The sequence below is a fragment of the Lepisosteus platostomus genome, chromosome 15 (genome assembly GCF_059453375.1).
Source record: "Lepisosteus platostomus isolate fLepPlt1 chromosome 15, fLepPlt1.hap1, whole genome shotgun sequence".
NCBI classification, from domain to species: Eukaryota; Metazoa; Chordata; class Actinopteri; order Semionotiformes; family Lepisosteidae; genus Lepisosteus; species Lepisosteus platostomus.
This window is the reverse complement of record NC_142625.1, coordinates 27,414,052-27,433,524: the sequence shown is the minus strand read 5'-3', so window position 1 is coordinate 27,433,524 and position 19,473 is coordinate 27,414,052. Positions and strand designations below refer to the sequence as shown.

Here is a 19,473-nt window from a genome sequence, read left to right as displayed (position 1 = left end):
CATGATCAAGGAGTCCCACTCTCAGACCCAGAGCACTTCACCAGTACAAGGTGCTACAGGTGAGTGACTGAGCTGGGCAGCTATACTGAAGTTGTACCTGTTAAAATTTTGAAACTCTTTTTTCTTGTTTTAATCAAGAACCAGGAAACAAACAGACCTGGTGTTTAAAGTTGCCACTAAATCAGTACCAAACAGGTGATAATATTAAACAAACAAGACCGATATCATTGCTTAATGGCCACAGCATGGAGAGAACAATTACTGACCACCAGCGAGTTGGCTGTATGTGAAACCTTCCTCTTAACGAAGGAGTACCTCTATCACAGCATGCATGAGTAATGAAAGCATTATTATCTCAAGCTGTTTCAATTAAGGAGAGCTTGAGAAAAGAGGCTGCTTAATTAATTCCTAGTGCCGAGTCAGAGGTGGCTCAAACACAGCACCTGCAGATCTGTGGCAGGTGGAAGCTACTAAAAGCCCCGAGCCCTGCTGGGAAATCCCAGGTACAACCCCATGCCAGAAGCTGCTCTTACGCTTCATGGTGCCGGCATCTTCCTCCTCGTCTTCAGTGTTGATGACCATGGTGCCGAGCTGCGACCCCAGCGTGCCGTCACACTCGACCATCGTGCGCGAGGTGTTGCCCAGCGCTCCGGCAGCACGGATCGTGCCCGAATCGGAGGCGTTGGCGCGCACCATGGTCCCCGAGTCCACATCCTCGTCGTCCTGCCGGCAGAGAAACGGACACTGCTCACACAGCCTCCCTTCGACTCCCACGCCCCACCCTGTGCTTCTGTGTTTATTTTCTTAAAGTCAGCAAAGAGCTTCATTCATGAGGACGCGATTGATCTGAAGTAAAGCAATGAATCTTAAGCAAATCGAATAAAAAGTGTGTGAACAGCAGAAGAGGCACATGGAGGAAAAATTTGAACCGACTCAGCTCACTTTTATTTTGAAAAGCCAAATTAGTTCTTAGACACATCTTAATGAGTGCTGTTTCTGTCCTGTACTCTTCTCATAACTGTAATCTACTGCTCAAATAATCTTGCATTGCATGTCTAGCAAACCGATTTTAGCAGGGCACTCCGAGTCAAGTCTAGGCTTCGTGTGACATTGAGACACTGATGGTGACGATGCTCACCGAGTTCTCATCATCCTCCTGGTCCTGCTCCCTCTGCAGGGCCTCCTGCCTTTTCAGCTTGACTTCCATGGCCTCGTTGATGAGGACGCGCAGGATGGAGTTGGGTTTGGCGTTTTTTATGAATGGGTGCTGGAGGAAACAGTGTTAGGAAAACTTTGAGCTCAAGGCTGGTAACCCGGAAACATACATTTTTGTTAATGTGCTTTAAACTGCGTGATTTTTTTTTTCTTATTGCTATTGTTATTGCTTCTATTCAGCTGAGGTTTGTCCTGAAGCAAACATCTGGAACCATTACCAAGGATAAACTACACACAGTACTGTGCAATTACAGATTTCTGTAACAGCATAAGGGAATCTACTTCTGCCATGAAACAATAATGGGGCAGAACAGCTATTGCAACAATTCTCTCCAAATGGAGCACCAGCCACATAAAAATGGAAAATAAAAACATTCAGCTAAATGCAGAGGAGGGAGCTGCTGCCAGAGGTGGCCCCTGTGCCGTGTCAGGCGGGCTGGTCAGAGGATCGGGCCCGGAGTACCTGCAGCAGCTGCGTTGCAGTGGTTCTCTGCTCGGGGTTCTTCACCAGACACTGCTTCACGAAGTCCTGGAAGGGCTCCGACCACGCCTCCAGACTGCGGAAGGTGGGAGGGGGATTCGTCGGAATCATGAAAATCGCCTGGGAGGAGAAAAGCAGATGCGTCGGTCTGATGAACACGTTAAGATTGGTGGTATTTATACGGTGATGAACGCTCTTCATTCCAAAGCATGGCAAGGCCTCTTCACTTATTGATCTTCCTGGGTGTCACACAGCTGCCAGTCTGCACCAGCAGCCACTCTGTACAGCAGATGAGGAGCATTGGGAGGAGAAGCAATAAATTATTTCACCAGATAAATTAAAGGGGAAATATTAGGGACATTAGCCAGGATGTTTTGGTTAACCCCCTGCTTTTACAGACTCTACTAAGGGACCTTCAATAACAAAGTATCCAGAAGCTCAACTTAAAATTTCATCTGACGGACGGCACCTCCTTCAACTCCGTGTCTGCTGTCACCATACTAGGGCACTGCACTGGAAATATTGGTCCAAGCTAAACACAACCAATCAGGAACACATCTATATTAGGACAATGTTTCAATGACCTCTTTAAGGTGAGCTCTGGTGTTATAAGAGATATGATTAGTTTCTAATTACAACATGGAACACCAGAGGAATGCCAGTGCACATGGATGAACAGAACAGGGGCCAGATGCACGATGACCTACTCTCATAGGGTGGATGTCTGCATAGGGAGGCTTCCCTTCAGCCATCTCTATCGCGGTGATGCCCAGAGACCAGATGTCAGCCACACAGTTGTAGCCAATTTCCTGTATGACCTCAGGAGCCATCCAGAAGGGTGTCCCGATCACAGTGTTGCGCTTTGCCATGGTGTCCTAGCAGAGGAGAGGGGAGAGGGAGTCAGTGGTTGTGCAGGGGCAGCTCACTGCCATGTTCCACCAAGCTGCAGGCTCACAGTCCGCCTCCTGCAGAGCTAAAAGCTTTTCTGCGTTACAGCTGCACTCATGAGGGACAAATGTGTTTTCACACAAGGTTAGACAGCACAGCAGAACAGGAACCCTGTTCAGCGAAAAACAAAACCTCTTTTACTTGTCAAATCCTGAACTACACTCCCTCAGTTTCAGACAGAGGAGTCAGGCTCTTTATTTCTCCAGGGTGCAAAAAAGTTGATTTGTGAAGAAGAAATGCTCTTCTCACACCAATGTTTTCCCCACATTTTCTTTCTGCAAAGATAACTTTAAAGAAATGAAACTGCATTTTGGGCTGTCAGTGGGGTGTGAAGTGGGCGTTTAGGAATTTCAGCAGCATTAACCGAACACACAGGAGCCCTGGGTGTCAGTGTACTCCTGGAACGAGTCCGGAGGTGCGACAGGCCGTACCGTCAGTTGTCCTGCCACACCAAAGTCTGCGAGCTTGGCCTGTCCTTCTGAGTTCAGCAGGATGTTTCCAGCCTTGATGTCTCTGTGGATCTTCCTCATGAAGTGCAGGTACTCCAGCCCCTTCAGAGTGGACTGCAGGATGGTGGCAATCTCATCTTCCGTTAACTGAGAGAAGGACAAGATAGAGGGCACGCATGAGAAAAGGGTAGTTTTTATATTCACATTCAGCACAGGGCTGGGGTCATAACTCATTTTCATCTGAAGGTATTAAAGGAATAAAGCAAAATAAAGCAACTAACCGTCTTATTTCTCAGACGAATGATGTCTGAGACAGAACCAGCCCCACAGTACTCCATCACGATCCACAGATCGCTGTTCTTGAAGTAACTTCCATAGTATCTCACCACATGTGGACTGCAAATACAAGAGACTTCCTTTTAGGGGAATGAATTCTGATTTACAGGCATTCAGTCATACTCCCACAGACAGTAACTTTGCACTGTTGCCAAGACATTGCCATTTAGACAAGAAAAACAATCACATCATATCTATCTAAAGAAATTTTAGACTTTTGTATCTAAAAAAAGAGAATGAAAACAGGTGAAAGGAAAAACATATTCTGGTATAAATTCACAAACCCCCTTACAATCCTCCACATACCATTGTAGGGAAACAGGGTGGTGATGGACAAAAAAAAGGTGAAATGGTACTTTTGTGCTAATAATAACCACAACAATTAATAACACGTTTTCAGCAACTGAGTTACAAAAACCCACAAAAACAAAAATCGACCTTGTGATTAGAATGCAACTGCTGAATGTGCTTGCTGTGCTTTGGGGGGAAACTAGACATTACTTACCTGTTGCACTGCTGCATTATAGAGATCTCCTTAATGATTTCCTGAAGGTCTGACTCCACAGGAACCTGCTTGATTGCCACAATCTCCCCGGTTTCTTTATAGTTAGCTTTGAACACGCTGCCATAGGACCTGGCCAACAGGAGAGAGAGGGGAAGTCAGACAGTCAGAACCCTGCTTTGCTCAGAAAGGCATCTACTTCCATTATTTAAAGGCTTATTTCTGGAATGTTTTTCATAAGCAGCATCTCACTGTGCTTTAATTTCCCATTCTTCCTTGGACCTATTTTCCTGTGGTGCAGCTGACACCAGTGAGGGTTTTTTTTAATCACTCAGCTATTTCTACAAGTGAAGATGGGACATGTAGGGTTAATTCCATTATCTGTCCTAGAATAAGTGAGAATCTCTGCTGGTTTCCCCATGGATTCATGTGTCTGCTCCACTGTGCTGTGCAGCTCACAGGAACTCCCACCTCACAGCCACTTCATACACAATACAAATATTTTTTACACACTGACAAGGAGTCTTTTAAAAACTTTTAAAAACTCCTTTAATCTGAATCATCTCTGTAGACATTGAAGAGACTAAGATCTTTCACTCATTTCTAAGTAGGTCACAAATCTCCTTTAATGAGGAATGAACCGCATTTCCCTAGAACAGCAGGTCCTCAACCTTCTCTTTCTTTGTCTTGTTTCTTGTAAAGTGACAGCTGGCGCGCAGCCAGAGTGGCGTGAGGTGGGCGTTTCCGACTCGCAGGGGAGATGCCGTCTGCAGGCAGCACGGTGCCGGAAGCCGAGAGCATGTTAAGAAACAGGAAGGACACAGCACTGCTGAACCTGAGCGGAAGAGATGGCGTGTGGCAGGCCTACGGCCTGGGGCCCCTCCTCTCTCAGTGTACAGAAATAGATGACTCTAAAGAGCAGAGTGAGGCAACTTCCACTGCACAGACAGCAGGTGGCCTCCACACTGAATACACTGCAGTGGAGCCTGAACCCTCAGTACAGCACAGAGTAGACCTCAACACTCCCTGTACATTGCAGAGGCCCAGTTTGCAGACAGGCAGTGAGTAAGAGGCCTTCTGGGCAGTGGAAATCAGAGATGTGGAAAACAGAGATGGGATGATGTGCGTTTATAAAAAAAAACAAATACACATTGTAGAAAAATACCTTAGTTTCCTAAACCAGGTTTCATCAGCAGAATTAACGACAGATTGGTCACAGTTGGAAGAGGCACCCAGTGTGGTAAACTTAGAATGCTAAATAAACTACACTCTATAGGCTGGACTGCTCTGCCTTACAACTGCTTTCTCTCACCTGTGGTCGCACCAGAAAAAGAATCAAAGAAAACTGCACTCAGAACCTCAGTCTCGCACAGTCTGCAGGGCCTGACACAGACACTCAGCAGAAGGCCACCCTTTATGCCAAGGGGGTGGAGATCTTGTGTGAAAAGGGGGTAACAGGGCTGGATACCAGTAAACAGCCACATGGTGCTTACCCCTCTCCCAGCTTCTCCAGGATGTCAAACACTTCCTCTGGCTGTTTGGTTAAACTGTCTTCACTCAGCCTCTTGAACTGCCTGCAGAGGAAAGAGTCAGAGAGCTGTGGGGATGCTTTTTTTCAGGAATCCCCACAGCTTACACACAAACTAATAGCATTAAATATAACTGGCATATACAAAAAAAAATCATTTAGCTGATGCCAGGCCCAAGGCAACATACAGTACAATAAACAAACAATGAAAAGACAATATGCTAAAAATACATCATGCAGAGACATTTATACAGAATACTGGTTAATGCAGCAGAACTCAAGAAGATACAATAATGTACAATAATCTCTACTACAGTATGTAGTGACACAAAAGCAATGCAGCACAAGGTACAGAAAAGACAGGGAAGAGCAATGGGCTCTGGCATTGCTGGTGTGAGAGAAGGTCCCACCTTTTCAGTTTTCAAGGTTTCATAGTTTATGTGAGGATTATGGTAATCTCTTTTTTAAGTAGCGATTAAAAGGACCATTTGTCTTTTTCCCCCCATGGGCTTCCCTCACACGTAGTCCTTTGAAATCTTTCTATTCATCTGCTATGGTGCACAGCTCTTTTCCACCTGCATTTGCTTTGTCTCAATTGTTGGGTTGCTTCTTCTTTTGATGACAAAGTTTCCTTCAAAGTGATCAGTTATCTTTACAGCATTTCAAGCTGTGTTGCGTTTAAACATATGCTCGTCCTACCAACTCAAAGGGGTTACAAAGCTTAATATTAAGCAAACAGAGCTGACCGAATACAGCAATGCAGCTGCCAATCAATGAGTTTGGAAGATCAACAACAGCGATCTGAGATGAGTGTAATTATTTGACTACTCTACTGCAGGCCTTCAGCTGGGTGGCACCATCTTAGCATCTCAAGAAACCAGGTTTGCTCTGTTCTGTTCATGCCCTCTCTCCTTGCGTGCCAACACACAGGCAGATTACAGTGTCGCCCGCTACAGTGCGACTAGATCTCCAGCAGCTATCATGCGACTGTAAACTGTACTCTTACAAATACACTGGAGGCAGCCTGTTAAGAATTTCAAGAGAAAATGAGAAACCATTCCCTTCAAACCTTCAGCTGCCACACTCATTTCATTTTGTCACTCCTCGTGTTTTAGGGTGCTGATGACATAAAGGGATTTACAAAATCTACTGGATTGGAGAACCTACTGTAGATGACTGCATTGGGGGACCCCAGGACTACAATTCATTGAACCCCTTTTTTGTGTCTTTCGCAGAACTGGAAATCTCCAGGGGGGGGAACAGACGAACGGTTAGTTCACCGGTGATGAGCATTTAAAAGAGCGAGTGAGTTAACTCTTCTTGTTGCTGGATTTAAATGGAAAGTCTCATTTCAGAACAGCCCAAAGCAGCTTTATCCCCTGTCTGTGATTACCCAGGGCAGTAACTTCCCCAGGTCTGTGAAACTTTCTGAGGCACAGCAGAGCATTCAACAGACACATTCAAGGCTCTACACTCTGTACAGAGCACCGCTGCCTGAGAACTCCCCAGGCACTGTTCTCGGAAAGCTGCGAGACAATCTCAATGGAAAGCCTTCATGGCAATCGAGGAAGCTGACGCTTCTGCTGGGGCTGGAGGGCCCTGATAGCACAAGGCCAACGGCTGCCCCCAGGATCCCTGCCACAGCACAGAGTGGGCAGGGCTGATAAGACAGGCTCATCCTCATTGCACAATGCGTGGAGGGGCCCAGCCCCTGGCGCACACCACACCCCTGTGTCACCGATAAGGCAGAAGATGAGGGGAGAAGACAAGGCCGTCTCCTGCGGGAAAGGGCTAAACTCCTGTCCTGTCCTGCAGACTGGTGGGACTCCGACAGCCGCTTGTCTTTCTGGGGTATGATGCCTGGGGAGGGGTGGGAGCACAGGACAGCACTGCGCTGCGCTCTCCCCCCAAGGAGCTAGAGGACCCCAAGCACCTCAATGTCTGTCTCAGAGAAAACAAACATTTTGAAGTGGTTTATAGCATTTTCTCTTTCAGGTATTCAACAGCATTTAAAAACCCCCGGTTACATACTTTTTATACTTTTTTAAATCCCCTTTATGTATTTTGATCACTTCCTATCTCTGATCTCCCTGTCGAACCCCAGAGGCTGACTCAGCTCTGGCAGCCTTGCTGCAGCATGCAGAGAGCTGAGGTGGGGGGGGGAGAGACGAGGGGGAGAGCGTCCGGGAGCCAGAGCCCGTCGGCGCGTGCGGGGCATTCCAGTGCAGGAGTGCAAGCAGGGACTGGCCCGGGACAGCCAGCCACGCTCCCCGCCTCCCACAGGAGCCAGCAGCTCTCGGCACCCTCGTCAGAGCAGAGGCAGACAACGAGCATTTCCCAGTGCTGGTGATGGCAAGGGGCCTGCTTTCAGTCTCCACTTCCATAACCCTTAATCTGCCAGTGGGCCAAACAGAGCAGAGGTCTCCCAATTACTCCACTTACAGTAGCACCATTTATCCAAGGTGACCTTTCGGAAATTAGGGGATGACCTATACACAGTGCTTTTCACAGATCGGCAGCAACATAAGGCACCTGGTGGTCCGAGCATCTTTAGTAACCAACTGAAGTCTCTGCAAAAGATTCCCGGGCAGCTCTTCAGCACAGCCAGAGCTCCTTTCCCCCTGTAATCAACATACTAAGAACCATGCAAACACACAAAGAGAGGCTTGTGCCACCAGCTTGCAACAGATCGGACTGGGGGGCCTTGAGTTTGTCTTTCCCTGAAGCAGAACTTAAGAGAAACCGATCGGTTCCTAAACACACCGGACACCCCACTAAGCAAAAGGCGTCCCACATCATTTCCTAATTTCCCCTTCAAGCACAATGACGCCAACCTCAAGACCGATGTGTCTCAACCACCCAGGAGAGCACAGAAACTCTGGCATAAGTCAAAAGCCCTTCACATTAAAGAGGAAGCTACAAAAAATTCCTGCCCTGGTTTAAACCAGGAGTTTCAGAAACATTTCTCTCAAATCCGTGGCCGGTTCAATTTCACAACAGCGTAACACGCAGAGCTGGTCTGCACATCAACATCTTGAGTGAGATTACTGGTAATCTGTACTGTCTAAGCCATCACGGTCGTCCATTTCTTACTCAATTTACTCTGTTACTCATTCCTACAGCCATTTTTCTGTTATACAAAATGATGGAAAGACATACCCCAACTTTTAAAGACAGAACAGCAGAAAACTCCTTTAAAGCATTCCTGACCCCTCTCTAGTAAGATCTGGACACAAAGACAGACATGTTCTGTAGCTCCATGCAACAGCAACAGCAAAAGGTAACATTCCTTTTTTCTTCATTTAAATTTGAAGTCTGACAGAGCACAAACGGTTAATTTACAGCAGGCACACGAACGGGAAGAACATGTACAGCGATACATTTTCGCAGCAGAAGGGACTACTTCTGCAATTCTAACACCAGGCTACTGCGACATCCCTCGACTGCCTGTGTCCCAGGCTTAAGGGCACAACCAGAATCTGGGGGACAATCTTCAGGTACAGTCAGTGCAGAGGAACCCTGGCTGCTTGTCACTGTGCCAGTGTTCCCAGAACACTCCTGCTGGTTCCTGACACGATGCCGGCCATTAAAACAGAAACAGAGACAATCAACCAGGTCACGTACCATACAATGGGGAGCCAAAGACCTGCAGGGCTACAGCTTGTGAGCACAGAGCACACAGCTTTGCTCCCATCAAAACTGTTTATGTAGTATTGATACTGAAAGAGTCCAGGCTGATGGGGCTTCATGTTATTTGAGATTGAGCCAGATGGAGCCAGTGTGCTTGTGCATGATTTCTGTTACAAACAGGTGGGTCTCTCGACTGTCTTACAGCAGGGCTCTCCAACCCTGGTTCTAGAGACCCCAGTCCAATCTGTATTCTGTCAATTTTACCTTGAAGGACAAAATTAAGAGAGTTTCCGCAATAGAACAAGTTTTCTTTCAACTTTTGATCACTCAGTTTTTGGAATCAACTACTATACAGTACAATATAGTACATGTCTAATATACGTCTTACAGGCCACCTTAAATCTCTCTTCTTTTAAAGGAATACACAGATCATTGATCAATTAAGCAAGTAACGTGCTCAGCAAAGGGTATCGGAATCTGGCAGCATCTTTGGATGCTGATTGGTATTTTGATTTTTGTTTCCAATCATTTCTGAATTCATTTAACAATTCACTGGTTAAACTGATAAAAGCGGGAGCGGTGCAGATTATAGAAGGTGATGGGTGTCTAGGACCAGGGTTAGAGACAAGCTGAACAGCCTTCCAGCGAGACTCGAGGCTTCATCTGGTTTACTTCTGACAGCTCACTGCATTTCCTGCTTTAAAAAAAGTTTGTTGCGCTTCCGTGTTGGGGACAACACATGCCCTCATACCGCTAACAACAGTCAAATTCAGTCACGTCTCCTGCGCGAACCTCGGACTGAAACCGCACAGTTTTCACACACGAGTTTACACTTCAACCCGCTCCATCACACTCGGTGACAGACCGGTCCTATAAGGTACACAAACCAGAAGAAGACTCCAGCTGCTGCGGATGTCAGTTTCCGTATTTCTGCCGAGACACAAGCGCAGCTGCTGTGACTAACGCACTTCCAGGCAGGGGAGGCAAAGATGCTGTTCTGAAAACAAGACTTTTCGTCTAAATCCAGCAACAACACGAGTTAACGCGGTCGCTCTTTTAAATGCCCATCGCCGTTGAACTAACGAAAAGGCCAACATCGTCCGTTCCCCCCCTGGAGAGTCCCGGCGCAGCGGGAGTTCCCATTTCTAGAAAAGCAAGCACCTGGCCATCCTTTCAGGCAGGAACGGGCGCGGTGGGCAGCCCGATACTGGGCAGTTTTGCCCCGACAGGGCCTGTACCCCCCTGCGGGTGTGAGCGCCTACCTGCGCGGGTGGTGCCGGAGCTGCACCGTCTCCATGGTGGCCGGGCTCTGCGCTCCTTCCGCCCTCGTGCTGCTTCACCCGCCGCGCACACGGAGCGCGGATGAGCCGAGCCCGTCAGGCGGCGCGCGAGGCTCGGGGCACCGGCTTCCCTCGCGGCGGCTCGCTATTGTCTCGCAAGCCGCGCGGCGCTTCCCTCCAGCCCCGGCTGCAAAAAAACACACAATAAAGCCCCTGACAGCTGCTTTTAAGCGCTTTTAAGCTCCCATCTCCCAGCTGCAGCTCCGCTCTCGGCTTGTGTCACCGGCTGGCTCGACGTCCCCCGTCTCCCACTCACTTGCTCGCTCAGTTCCCCTGCAGTTTCTCGCCCGAGTCTGAACTCTTTCTTTCTCCGTCCTTCCGCCTGCCTGACAGCTGAGACAGGAAACCTGCCCACGGGTGCTCGGCAGGCGTGGGGCGGGCCGTCTGGGGACAGGACACAGCCGCACCGCCGCAGTGGGGCGGGTAGGGGGCGCTGGTCCCGGGGCTGAGGGCTGCAACACCTGACTCGTGTGCAGCGCGCCCATTAGCAGATGGTCGCCAGTAATTCCGCGAAGCCACGAGGTGTGGAAGAAATCTTAAATGACTTGACTGAAGAGTCTGTTGCTGAAAGCAAGATGCTCTGCTTGCCAGCTCGTACCTTACAAGGTTACAGCTGTACTTAGTATCACAGAGAAGTGCACTGTCTTGAATTATTTTGCAGAAAACGTTATACAATGTATTTGTCAGGCTTTGCCCAAACAAAACAATACACAGACTGCACTACTGAAAAGCATCTCTTACTTCAGCCAATCATTTCAAGTCTCTTAATCTTAATTGTACATTATCAGTGCCAGCAGAACTCCGTAGCAAGTTGGAACCCAAGTCATGATGTACCACAAGAAACAAGTTCTCCTGGTCCTACAGAGTCCTTCCATACAGCCCAACTAACTACTGGGACCAACAGCCGCAGAGTTAAACAGTAAAACCACAGAGGGGTTTCCATTCTGCGTGTCGGTAGCCTCAGGGACCAGCAGACAGACTCTCGTGTGGCTCCAGACAGGCCTCCAACACACCCTCTGTTTTCTTGTTCTTGTGATCCAGTCTGTGCTAAAGATGCCAAAAAAGGGCACCGACAAAGATAATCTTACTCCTGGGAGAAGGGGTATTCTGCAGCCTTCAGTCAGTGGACCTTAGAAACAGCTCTAATGCTATCAATGGGAACAGCACTGCTGTTGCAGTCAGATCTCCATCCTCCTTTAATGAGACTGGCTGTTAACAGCTCCATTATGGATAAGAGGACGGTGACTTTACTGGGAACATTCAATTTCTGGTTCGATCAGATAAATTAATGAGATTAATGTCTGTGTAAATATGCCTGAAGTGGAGTCAGTCTGACGTTGCATATGTCCAAAGTAAAATGTATAACAAAATCCCAAACCTCACAACTGTGTTTAAAGAAACAGTTTATTATATTGTGTAAGGGCACACACAGAACCCGAGCTCAGAGGTGACAGTAAAGTCGACATCAACGAATCATCACAGGATCGCCAAGGTGCAGGAAATTCTGACCCAGAGGGGACAGCAGGCTTGACCTGGAAGAGGAGGAGGAAGTGGTTAATGGGCCACACTGACCAGGTCCAGTCACAGCTCTGGTGCCACAGGCACATCTTCCTAACTGCTAGGACCTCGTGCAATAACTCACATTGCCAAGAAGCATACCACTCCAGCAACGAGACCACACTCTGTGACAGCAAGGTAGGGCATCAGACTGCTTCAGCAAGAACAATCACAGTAAAAACTCACTTCTGCTTATTTGCCTGAAGGCCTGACGCTCTCAAACACACCAGCTTCCCTCATCGCCTCGAACTCCTTCATAGCGTCATATCGCTTATAGAAATCTGCATACGCCCGTTTCCTGGGATCTGCTACTGTGAACTGGGGAGAGAGAAACTTGTCACTTTAAGGAGAATCAGTCATGTATCATGTATACATCCACAAAAGGAAAGAAAAACAACAGTCCTCATAATTCAGGTGTGATTTCTTGGCTACACCCTACACACTCTGTCTGGGTTTAAATCAACAGCATTGAATCAAAAGCACAAAAACACAAAAACAAAGTTTGCAAAATGGGGCAGACACCTAGTTCATTTTGTTCTCATTAGTCCCAGGGCCTCTGACAAAGTGTCTCATGTTCTCCGTTTTGAATTAATATCCTTTGCCCTGGTTTGTTTTGCTGTTGATTCTGAAGAGGTCCCGTCTTTGAAGACTTTGAATATCTCCCTCAGTCCACTGTTTGGGACTAAGATTTAGTTCCTTTACCTTATCAGAGCAGAACATTTTTCTAGCCTGTAACTGCATCTCTACTTCTCTGGACTGACTGCAGCAAAGGTTTTATAACTTGGTGACCGCATGTATACACTAATCTAACTGGAAATCTAACGGTGGAAACTGTAGGGAAATGGATTGGAAAACTGAGAACAGGGCTCACTCTCACACACAAAGGGATGTGGGAGTCTGGAAGAGCTGACCAGTCATATTGCTGTTCAATAACCCTGAATCTATGCAGGAATGACCAGACCTTTCTATTAATGAGCTATACATGCCCTATTGAGATTGACGGGATGAGTGGCCTCTTCTCACTTGTAATTCGTGTTCTTTACTGCAGCCAAGAACATCACTTCAGACCTTATTAGAGACACAATCCAAGGCCCAGGCTAATAAAAAGAAGAGCTCATTCGCTACGGACATTGAATTCCTTCCTTTGACGCCGTTGCTGTATAGGCAGGACAGGCCACAAATACTTGAGAGAATAACCTTGTTTCCCGTGCTACAGATTTCAACGACTGAGCACATGCAAGTAGAGCAGGCCCAGGTCCTCGAGGGGCCAGGGCCCCGAATCCCGCAGCAGGGCAGGCAGGCCGCCCCGCTCTCACCTTGAAGACTGCGGCGGTGGACAGGGCCAAGATGAAGGCGATGGGCAGGTGGAACCGCAGGCGCCTGGCGAGGAGGCCGCGCATGACGGGCTTGGGCAGGGCTCCGGCCGGCATTGTGGGATATCTGGCAATCACAGACCATCACTGGCACAACGTGTCATCACACACACGGAGCGCTCAGTCGATTAGCAACTGGCTCCTTTCACAGCTCATGTTGTCAAGAATAAGAGCTACACGAAATGTGAAACTGCAAGAACCTCCCTCGTTCTCTAACCACTCGTATCCACTATAAACAGATTTATTCCGTACTCTGTTGCACACCGGTATTTTCTCATGAAATCAGTGAGGCTTTAGAGACTTTCGCAGCTGGGGCGCAGTGTTCAGATGCCCCAGGGCCCTGCCCTCTCTAGATCACCTCCGACCTGGAGAGACGAGCCACAGGGTGGCCTGCTGGGCAGAACTGGACACATTAGCACAGTTCACTGCTACACTAATATTCTGAGTTTTACCTGCATCTCTTTCTGAACTTCATAAAACTTCTCATTGGTTTATGAACTCAGATACTAAAAAGTTATTACTTTTCGGGTCTCGCTAAATCTCCTTTCTTTTTTGACTTCCGAACCACTTGCAGCAAGCGTCATTTCACACGGACACTTCAGGGATACAGTCACTTTCGCGCATTTAAAACTACGCATTTCTGTGTTTGTGGAGAAAAGCAGCTTCAGTAAGAAGATAAAAATCTTTCAAGGAACCCGAGTGTTTTATGACGAAACTCCCTTTGTATTTATGTCACAGAAGGAAGCAAGTCGTTTTCACTTCAGGAAGAAGGCAATGAAAAAGCCTAGATTTCGACATAACTGCGTGTAAATAATCTTTCATTAGTTTAAGAAGAAAACATTAGACGGTATTTTCAATAGGCATGCTTTCGTATTTCATTAAACCCATGTTCCGAGATTACATTATCATTATTCTACCGGTTTTTACGGATGTTACGGTGACCTACCGTGCTCCTTCCGTAAAAACAGAAAGGCAAAAACAGGATTAACGACATGAAAATCAGCTCAGTTTACATTTAAGGGCTTGAGTCTTTATAAACTGCATAATTTTATAAATAATTTAACCAAACGTTTTAATTCTGAACTCACCTGACGAAGACACGACCTTCACCGAACACGCAGAAGACTGGATGAAGCTACGGAGCCCAGCGAGGGACAAACCGCACCCACAAGCGCTTGCGTACGGTGGCTGAAGAGGTACAAACAGCACCAGCGCCGGGCAGTCAGCATGTTTATTTTACACCTAAGGGGAAACAGGGATACAGGAGTCTGCGCGTTTACGATTCATCGTCAGCTCGTTCTGCCCTAATTTTGAATGTGCTAAAAATGCACACGAGATTATTTTCCGGCATTCAAAGAGGAGTCAGGACGCAGTAGCACAGCATGAGTTTATAATTGGAATTTTAATATGGAACTGTAACTCGGAGCGGTCTTATTGAGTAATTTATAACATTAGAAAGTATATCCAATGCTAAATGCTTGGACTGTGCATCCAGTAATTGCAGTTTAGATTTTTTTCCGTTTACAAAACAGATTTACGAAATAATCCGTAAAATACTTGATGCTTTTAGGAAGGGCATCATTGATAAACTTCATTTTTTTAAGAGGCCACGGTGTGGCGGAAGAGAGCCGGTTGCTCACGCTGTGCGTGTAGTGGGAAACTTGGCCAGATCTCCAAACTACGGAAGAAACGAAACTGAAATATTACACCGGCAGAAAGCAGGCCAGCTGTGCCGGGGTGTCAGCACACGGAGCAGGACAGCGGCGTGGCCGGGTTGTGCTGCAGAGCTGAGGGCAGATATTGTGCGCTATCTCGGGTCCGTCTGGAGATGCCCGTTTTGCCCACCAGGGAAGGCAGTCCGACCCGCTGACCCCTCATCCCGCAGAGCAACACGCACAGAGCCTCAAACAAGCGGCTCGTCCCGGCTCGACATTAGCAGGCTGTTTCTGGTAAGGCTTCCTCTTTGTCCTTCTTTGGCTTTACTGCCCGTCCGAGCCGGCGCGGCACTGACGTAACCGGGCGCTGTGTTGCAGCGGCGCAGGCGACCCGGCTCGGTTTGGACGCCATGCCGCAGAAGAGGCGCTCCTCGCCGTCCGTAGCGCAGCTGAAACAAGCCGGCAACGACTGCTTCAGGAGCGGGCAGTACGGGGAGGCGGCCTCCCTCTACTCCCGGGCCATCCAGCTCCAGGAGAGGTCAGGTGAGGGTCCCGTCGCGCCACAGGTTTGAATCGGCGGCCCGTCTCTGCGCCCGTGGCGCTGGACTTGCGGGGAGTCTTTCCGGGACCATTAACTGCTCCTCTGGCCTAGATGGAGGTTTCTAGAAGTGCAAAGGCTGTCTCCCTGCCGGTAACAGGGCCGCCCGATCATTTCCCGGCGTGAAAACGAGGATCCGGAGCTAAATGACACCGGGAATATGACCCGATGTCACAGCTTTAAATCTGCACGAAAGCGCTCGATGTCGTTAGCACACGATGAGCTGCTGACCTAGTTAAGTCTTGTCCCACTCTCATAATACAGAGCCGGAGCCCCAGTCCAGTTACTCTTACAGGCCAGGACAAATCGCCCCCTATTCAAAGATCAGGAGCACCTATTGGGCCGGCAGCGTTTCCGAGAAGGAAACAATGATCCTTGGGGGCTAAAGGATATTCTGATTTTTGTTGCGATTGGTATCTATTACCTAATTGACCACCCGTCCTGTTTAACTGAGCTCAGATAAACCAGAGTTCAGTTGCCCCAGGTCTTTAGAAATTTAACAGTTACCTGTAAGACCTGTTTTTGGGGTTCCTGTGAGATGTAGTAGTTTATGTTATGACTATAGGTTTAGTATGTATGTACAGCCCCAGACACGTGCTCCTGGCAGCCCAGCTGGTCTCAGTGGGTCAGACTGCTGCAGGCGGCTCGTCTCCGGTGGCCTGCAGCCAGGGAGGCTGTGGCTCCTGGGGGGTAGGGTGCTCTGCACTGCGGTGAACTTGCTGTTTGTGCTGCAGGCCAGAGCAGCGCGGAGGAGCTCAGCATCCTGTACTCCAACAGAGCCGCCAGCTACCTGAAGGATGGGAACTGCACAGAGTGTGTGAAGGACTGCACCACGTGAGCACACCTGCGACCGTGCCTCCCGTCTCACTCACACACACACACTCTCACTCACACACACACACACACACACACACACACACACACACACACACACACACACACACACCATGGCCTCCCATCCCTCTCACACACACACTCAGCACAGCCTCCCATCACACACACACACACACACACACACACACACACACACACACACACACACACCATGGCCTCCCATCCCTCTCACACACACACTCAGCACAGCCTCCCATCACACACACACACACACACACACACACACACACACACAGCCAGCTGCCTGCGGCCCAGCCCCTCACTCTCCCCTCTCCCGGCCCCCAGCTCTCTCAGCCTGGTCCCCTTCGCCATCAAGCCGCTGCTGAGACGCGCGGCCGCCTGTGAGGCGCTGGAGAGGTACCGGCTCGCCTACGTGGACTACAAGACCGTCCTGCAGGTGGACAGCAGCATCCCCGCGGCGCGCGACGGCACCAACAGGTACTCCAGCACGGGGGCCACGCTGCAGGCGCCTGTCCCTGGATCCACAGGGCTTGTTCCGGACCGGATGCACAGATGCGTCTGTTCAGCTTTGTCCTCTTGCTCTTTGGCACAGAATGACAAAGGTGCTGCAGGAGCAGGATGGTCCCAGCTGGAGAGAGAAGCTGCCCCCGATCCCTGCCGTCCCCCTGTCGGTGCGCGAGAGTCTGGCGCAGGCCCCTGCCCCTGTGCCCCCGGGGCAGCGGAACGGCGTCAGCAGCCCAGGTAAGAGACTGGGGTCCGGCTGCGCCACACTGACGTGCTCAGTCAAGACACAAGTGAGAGGCCATGAAGTATTAGCCTGCTCTGTGAAACACACGAGGGGAGCTGGGGTGTGCAGCATGCAAAGGCCACTCAGCCTGTCGGCCATGTGTTGGTCCCGAGTCCCTGTCCGTGCGGGAAGAGAGCGGCGTGCCACAGGGCACCTGTGGGGTCTCGGGAGCAGAGCCGGCACGCTGCCTGATTCGCTGTCCTGTCTGCAGGCGTCGCGGCCGAGAAGCTGGCACTGGCGCTGAAGGAGGAGGGCAACGCGCTGGTGAAGAAGGGGGAGCACAGGAAAGCTGCGGAGAAATACTCCGAGAGCCTCAAGCTCAACCCCAGGGAAGCCACGACCTACACGAACAGGTAGGGGTCCGCACTGCGCCAGCGAGGTGGGCAGTCGGAATAAGAGCCACTTCACGTCTGCCTGAACCCTCTGTCTCCACTGCGCAGGGCGCTGTGCTACCTGTCTCTGAAGATGCACAAGGAGGCCGTGCAGGACTGCGGGGAGGCGCTGCGGCTGGACTCCAAGAACATCAAGGCGCTGTACAGAAGAGCTCAGGCCCACAAGCAGCTGAAAGTGAGAATCCCAGCGACCTCATGACCTTCATCACCAAAAAGCAATTTCAGAAAACACCTCGTTAGTCTTGCCGACACGTTCCAAGAGAGTGCGCTGATCCAAAAAAATCAGGCAGTTCTCGCAGGAGAGTAAAGTCCTCAAAAATACTTTGATGTATTTTTAACATTCCTATACATCAAAGAAAAAGAACATTTATTGGAATTCTGAGTTAATGCACTCGGAATGTACAGCAGAACTCCAAAGCAGTGTAACAGAAAGCAAAGCCTAAGCACGAAGGTTGAATTCCCTTGTCTATTCCAGAGTGATTTCTTCACACTGACGGACCTTTCTCTCCCCTCTCTCAGGACTACAAAGCCTGCACTCGAGACCTCAGCGCTTTACTGAAGATCGAGCCAGGCAACATGGCTGCTCAGAAGTTGCTGCAGGAGGTGCAGAAGACAAAGTGACCCAGCAGCAGGAGCACATCGCCGCCACAGCCCTGACAAGACGTGTGCGAGGCCGCAACACGACTCCCACTCTAGTCAGGAATCAGTGTCTTGTACATAGGCTTCAAATCGTTAGTTTATGAGGCTGGTTTATCAGGGACTTTTCACCAAAAGGGCAATAATGCACTTTATTTTGAAAAAAACTGAAAGCCATATGTAATCAGCTACAGTATGAAGTCTTTTTGTTTGCATAGAAAATAAAGAAACCTGAAAACTTTGGTGTAAAAAATCTTGATAAACCTTGATCTGTTATTACTTTATGGAAAGCTTGAGAATTACGTTAGAAATACTTTAAAACTGAGGAGTGTGGTTTTCTACTGCAGATATCAACTGCTGGTTGCAGCTCCTCTGAAAGCGTTAGTGGCACTGCTTGCATGGCTCCCTGTTCAGCTGGATATCTACGATTAAAAAGCTGGTTTGTACTAAACCATTTCTGTTCCTGATGTTCTTAAAGACAGTGTTGCATGTTTTCTTTTACCAAGAGGTATGGCTGGATGGATGATAAAATAAGGTGGTCTTGGGACAATTTAAATGCATTTGTTGCAGGAAGCTATTCTGTCCAGTCTAAGAACATTTACCAGTTAAACTGTTACAGAAAGGTATTTTCATTCCTCATGGATGTTTCACAACTTCATCAGTTTTACTATTTACTATAAACACTTTCTATTCTTTCTTGGTGTGCCATAGTAAATTCTTAAGACTATAAACATTTGAAAATCTCTTCTCTACAGTTAGCAGAGAAGACAGGTTTGAGGGTTTTTGTTTTCAAAGCAATACCCATCTCCCTTTTCTGGAAGTTGGCCAGAAGTCTAGCAGGTGATGGCACATGAGAGAGTTGAATATTAGTGCTTCAGTGTTCAGAAAATTAACCAGTTACAAAAGCACTGTTCAGTGCTGGTATAGGAGATATACAGGACCTGTGTGGGAAAGATATCCAGTCTATATAAGTACATTTAATCACAGAAATCCTGGGCACATACACCTGTAGTTAAAGATGGACAATGTTAAGAAATGCTCTTTAAATGCAGTTTATGAGAAGTCTAATGCTATTTCAAGTTAAAAAAAGGAAATTGGACTGTGGAAATAAAAAGGTCAAATAAGTGACGAGTATTTTTACAAGAGCAGGAGTCTTGTAAAAGCAGGGACTTGTGCCGATTTCTTGCGCTG

The 19,473-nt window shown here is 48.5% G+C and overlaps 3 protein-coding genes across 4 annotated transcripts in view; 1 reads left to right on the top strand and 2 right to left on the bottom strand.

Moving 5' to 3' along the window:
• Positions 1 to 10,831, bottom strand: part of LOC148648441 (serine/threonine-protein kinase 4-like) — a 32,714-nt gene extending 21,883 nt beyond the window's left edge. The window contains exons 1-10 of the mRNA XM_088607962.1: positions 10,686 to 10,831; positions 10,352 to 10,556; positions 5,425 to 5,505; positions 3,935 to 4,063; positions 3,375 to 3,489; positions 3,076 to 3,240; positions 2,404 to 2,571; positions 1,679 to 1,816; positions 1,139 to 1,267; positions 534 to 723 (exon numbers count right to left, since the gene is read on the bottom strand). Coding sequence (XP_088464088.1) covers positions 534 to 723; positions 1,139 to 1,267; positions 1,679 to 1,816; positions 2,404 to 2,571; positions 3,076 to 3,240; positions 3,375 to 3,489; positions 3,935 to 4,063; positions 5,425 to 5,505; positions 10,352 to 10,386 — 1,150 coding nt within the window. The 5' untranslated portion in view covers positions 10,387 to 10,556; positions 10,686 to 10,831. The remainder of the gene's footprint in view (positions 1 to 533; positions 724 to 1,138; positions 1,268 to 1,678; positions 1,817 to 2,403; positions 2,572 to 3,075; positions 3,241 to 3,374; positions 3,490 to 3,934; positions 4,064 to 5,424; positions 5,506 to 10,351; positions 10,557 to 10,685) is intronic.
• Positions 10,832 to 11,815: 984 nt separating this feature from the next.
• On the bottom strand, positions 11,816 to 14,607 carry cox6c (cytochrome c oxidase subunit 6C). Its single transcript, XM_088607965.1, has 4 exons — positions 14,448 to 14,607; positions 13,303 to 13,426; positions 12,173 to 12,304; positions 11,816 to 11,961 (listed from the first exon to the last, which is right to left on the bottom strand). Exons 2-3 carry the CDS (start codon positions 13,414 to 13,416, stop codon positions 12,179 to 12,181), a joined length of 240 nt encoding a protein of 79 aa, XP_088464091.1. The 5' UTR covers positions 13,417 to 13,426; positions 14,448 to 14,607; the 3' UTR covers positions 11,816 to 11,961; positions 12,173 to 12,178.
• A 379-nt stretch (positions 14,608 to 14,986) lies between these two features.
• Positions 14,987 to 18,733, top strand: tomm34 (translocase of outer mitochondrial membrane 34). Of its 2 annotated transcripts, none has more exons than XM_088607964.1 (8): positions 14,987 to 15,308; positions 15,401 to 15,557; positions 16,347 to 16,446; positions 16,792 to 16,944; positions 17,060 to 17,208; positions 17,466 to 17,607; positions 17,695 to 17,821; positions 18,166 to 18,733. In XM_088607964.1, the coding sequence occupies exons 2-8, from the start codon at positions 15,425 to 15,427 to the stop codon at positions 18,265 to 18,267; spliced, it is 906 nt and encodes a 301-aa protein (XP_088464090.1). In that variant the 5' UTR covers positions 14,987 to 15,308; positions 15,401 to 15,424; the 3' UTR covers positions 18,268 to 18,733. The 2 variants fall into 2 exon arrangements, with proteins under 2 accessions (XP_088464090.1, XP_088464089.1); XM_088607963.1 differs by having other exon boundaries at positions 14,989 to 15,308; positions 15,393 to 15,557.
• The last annotated feature ends 740 nt before the right edge of the window (positions 18,734 to 19,473 follow it).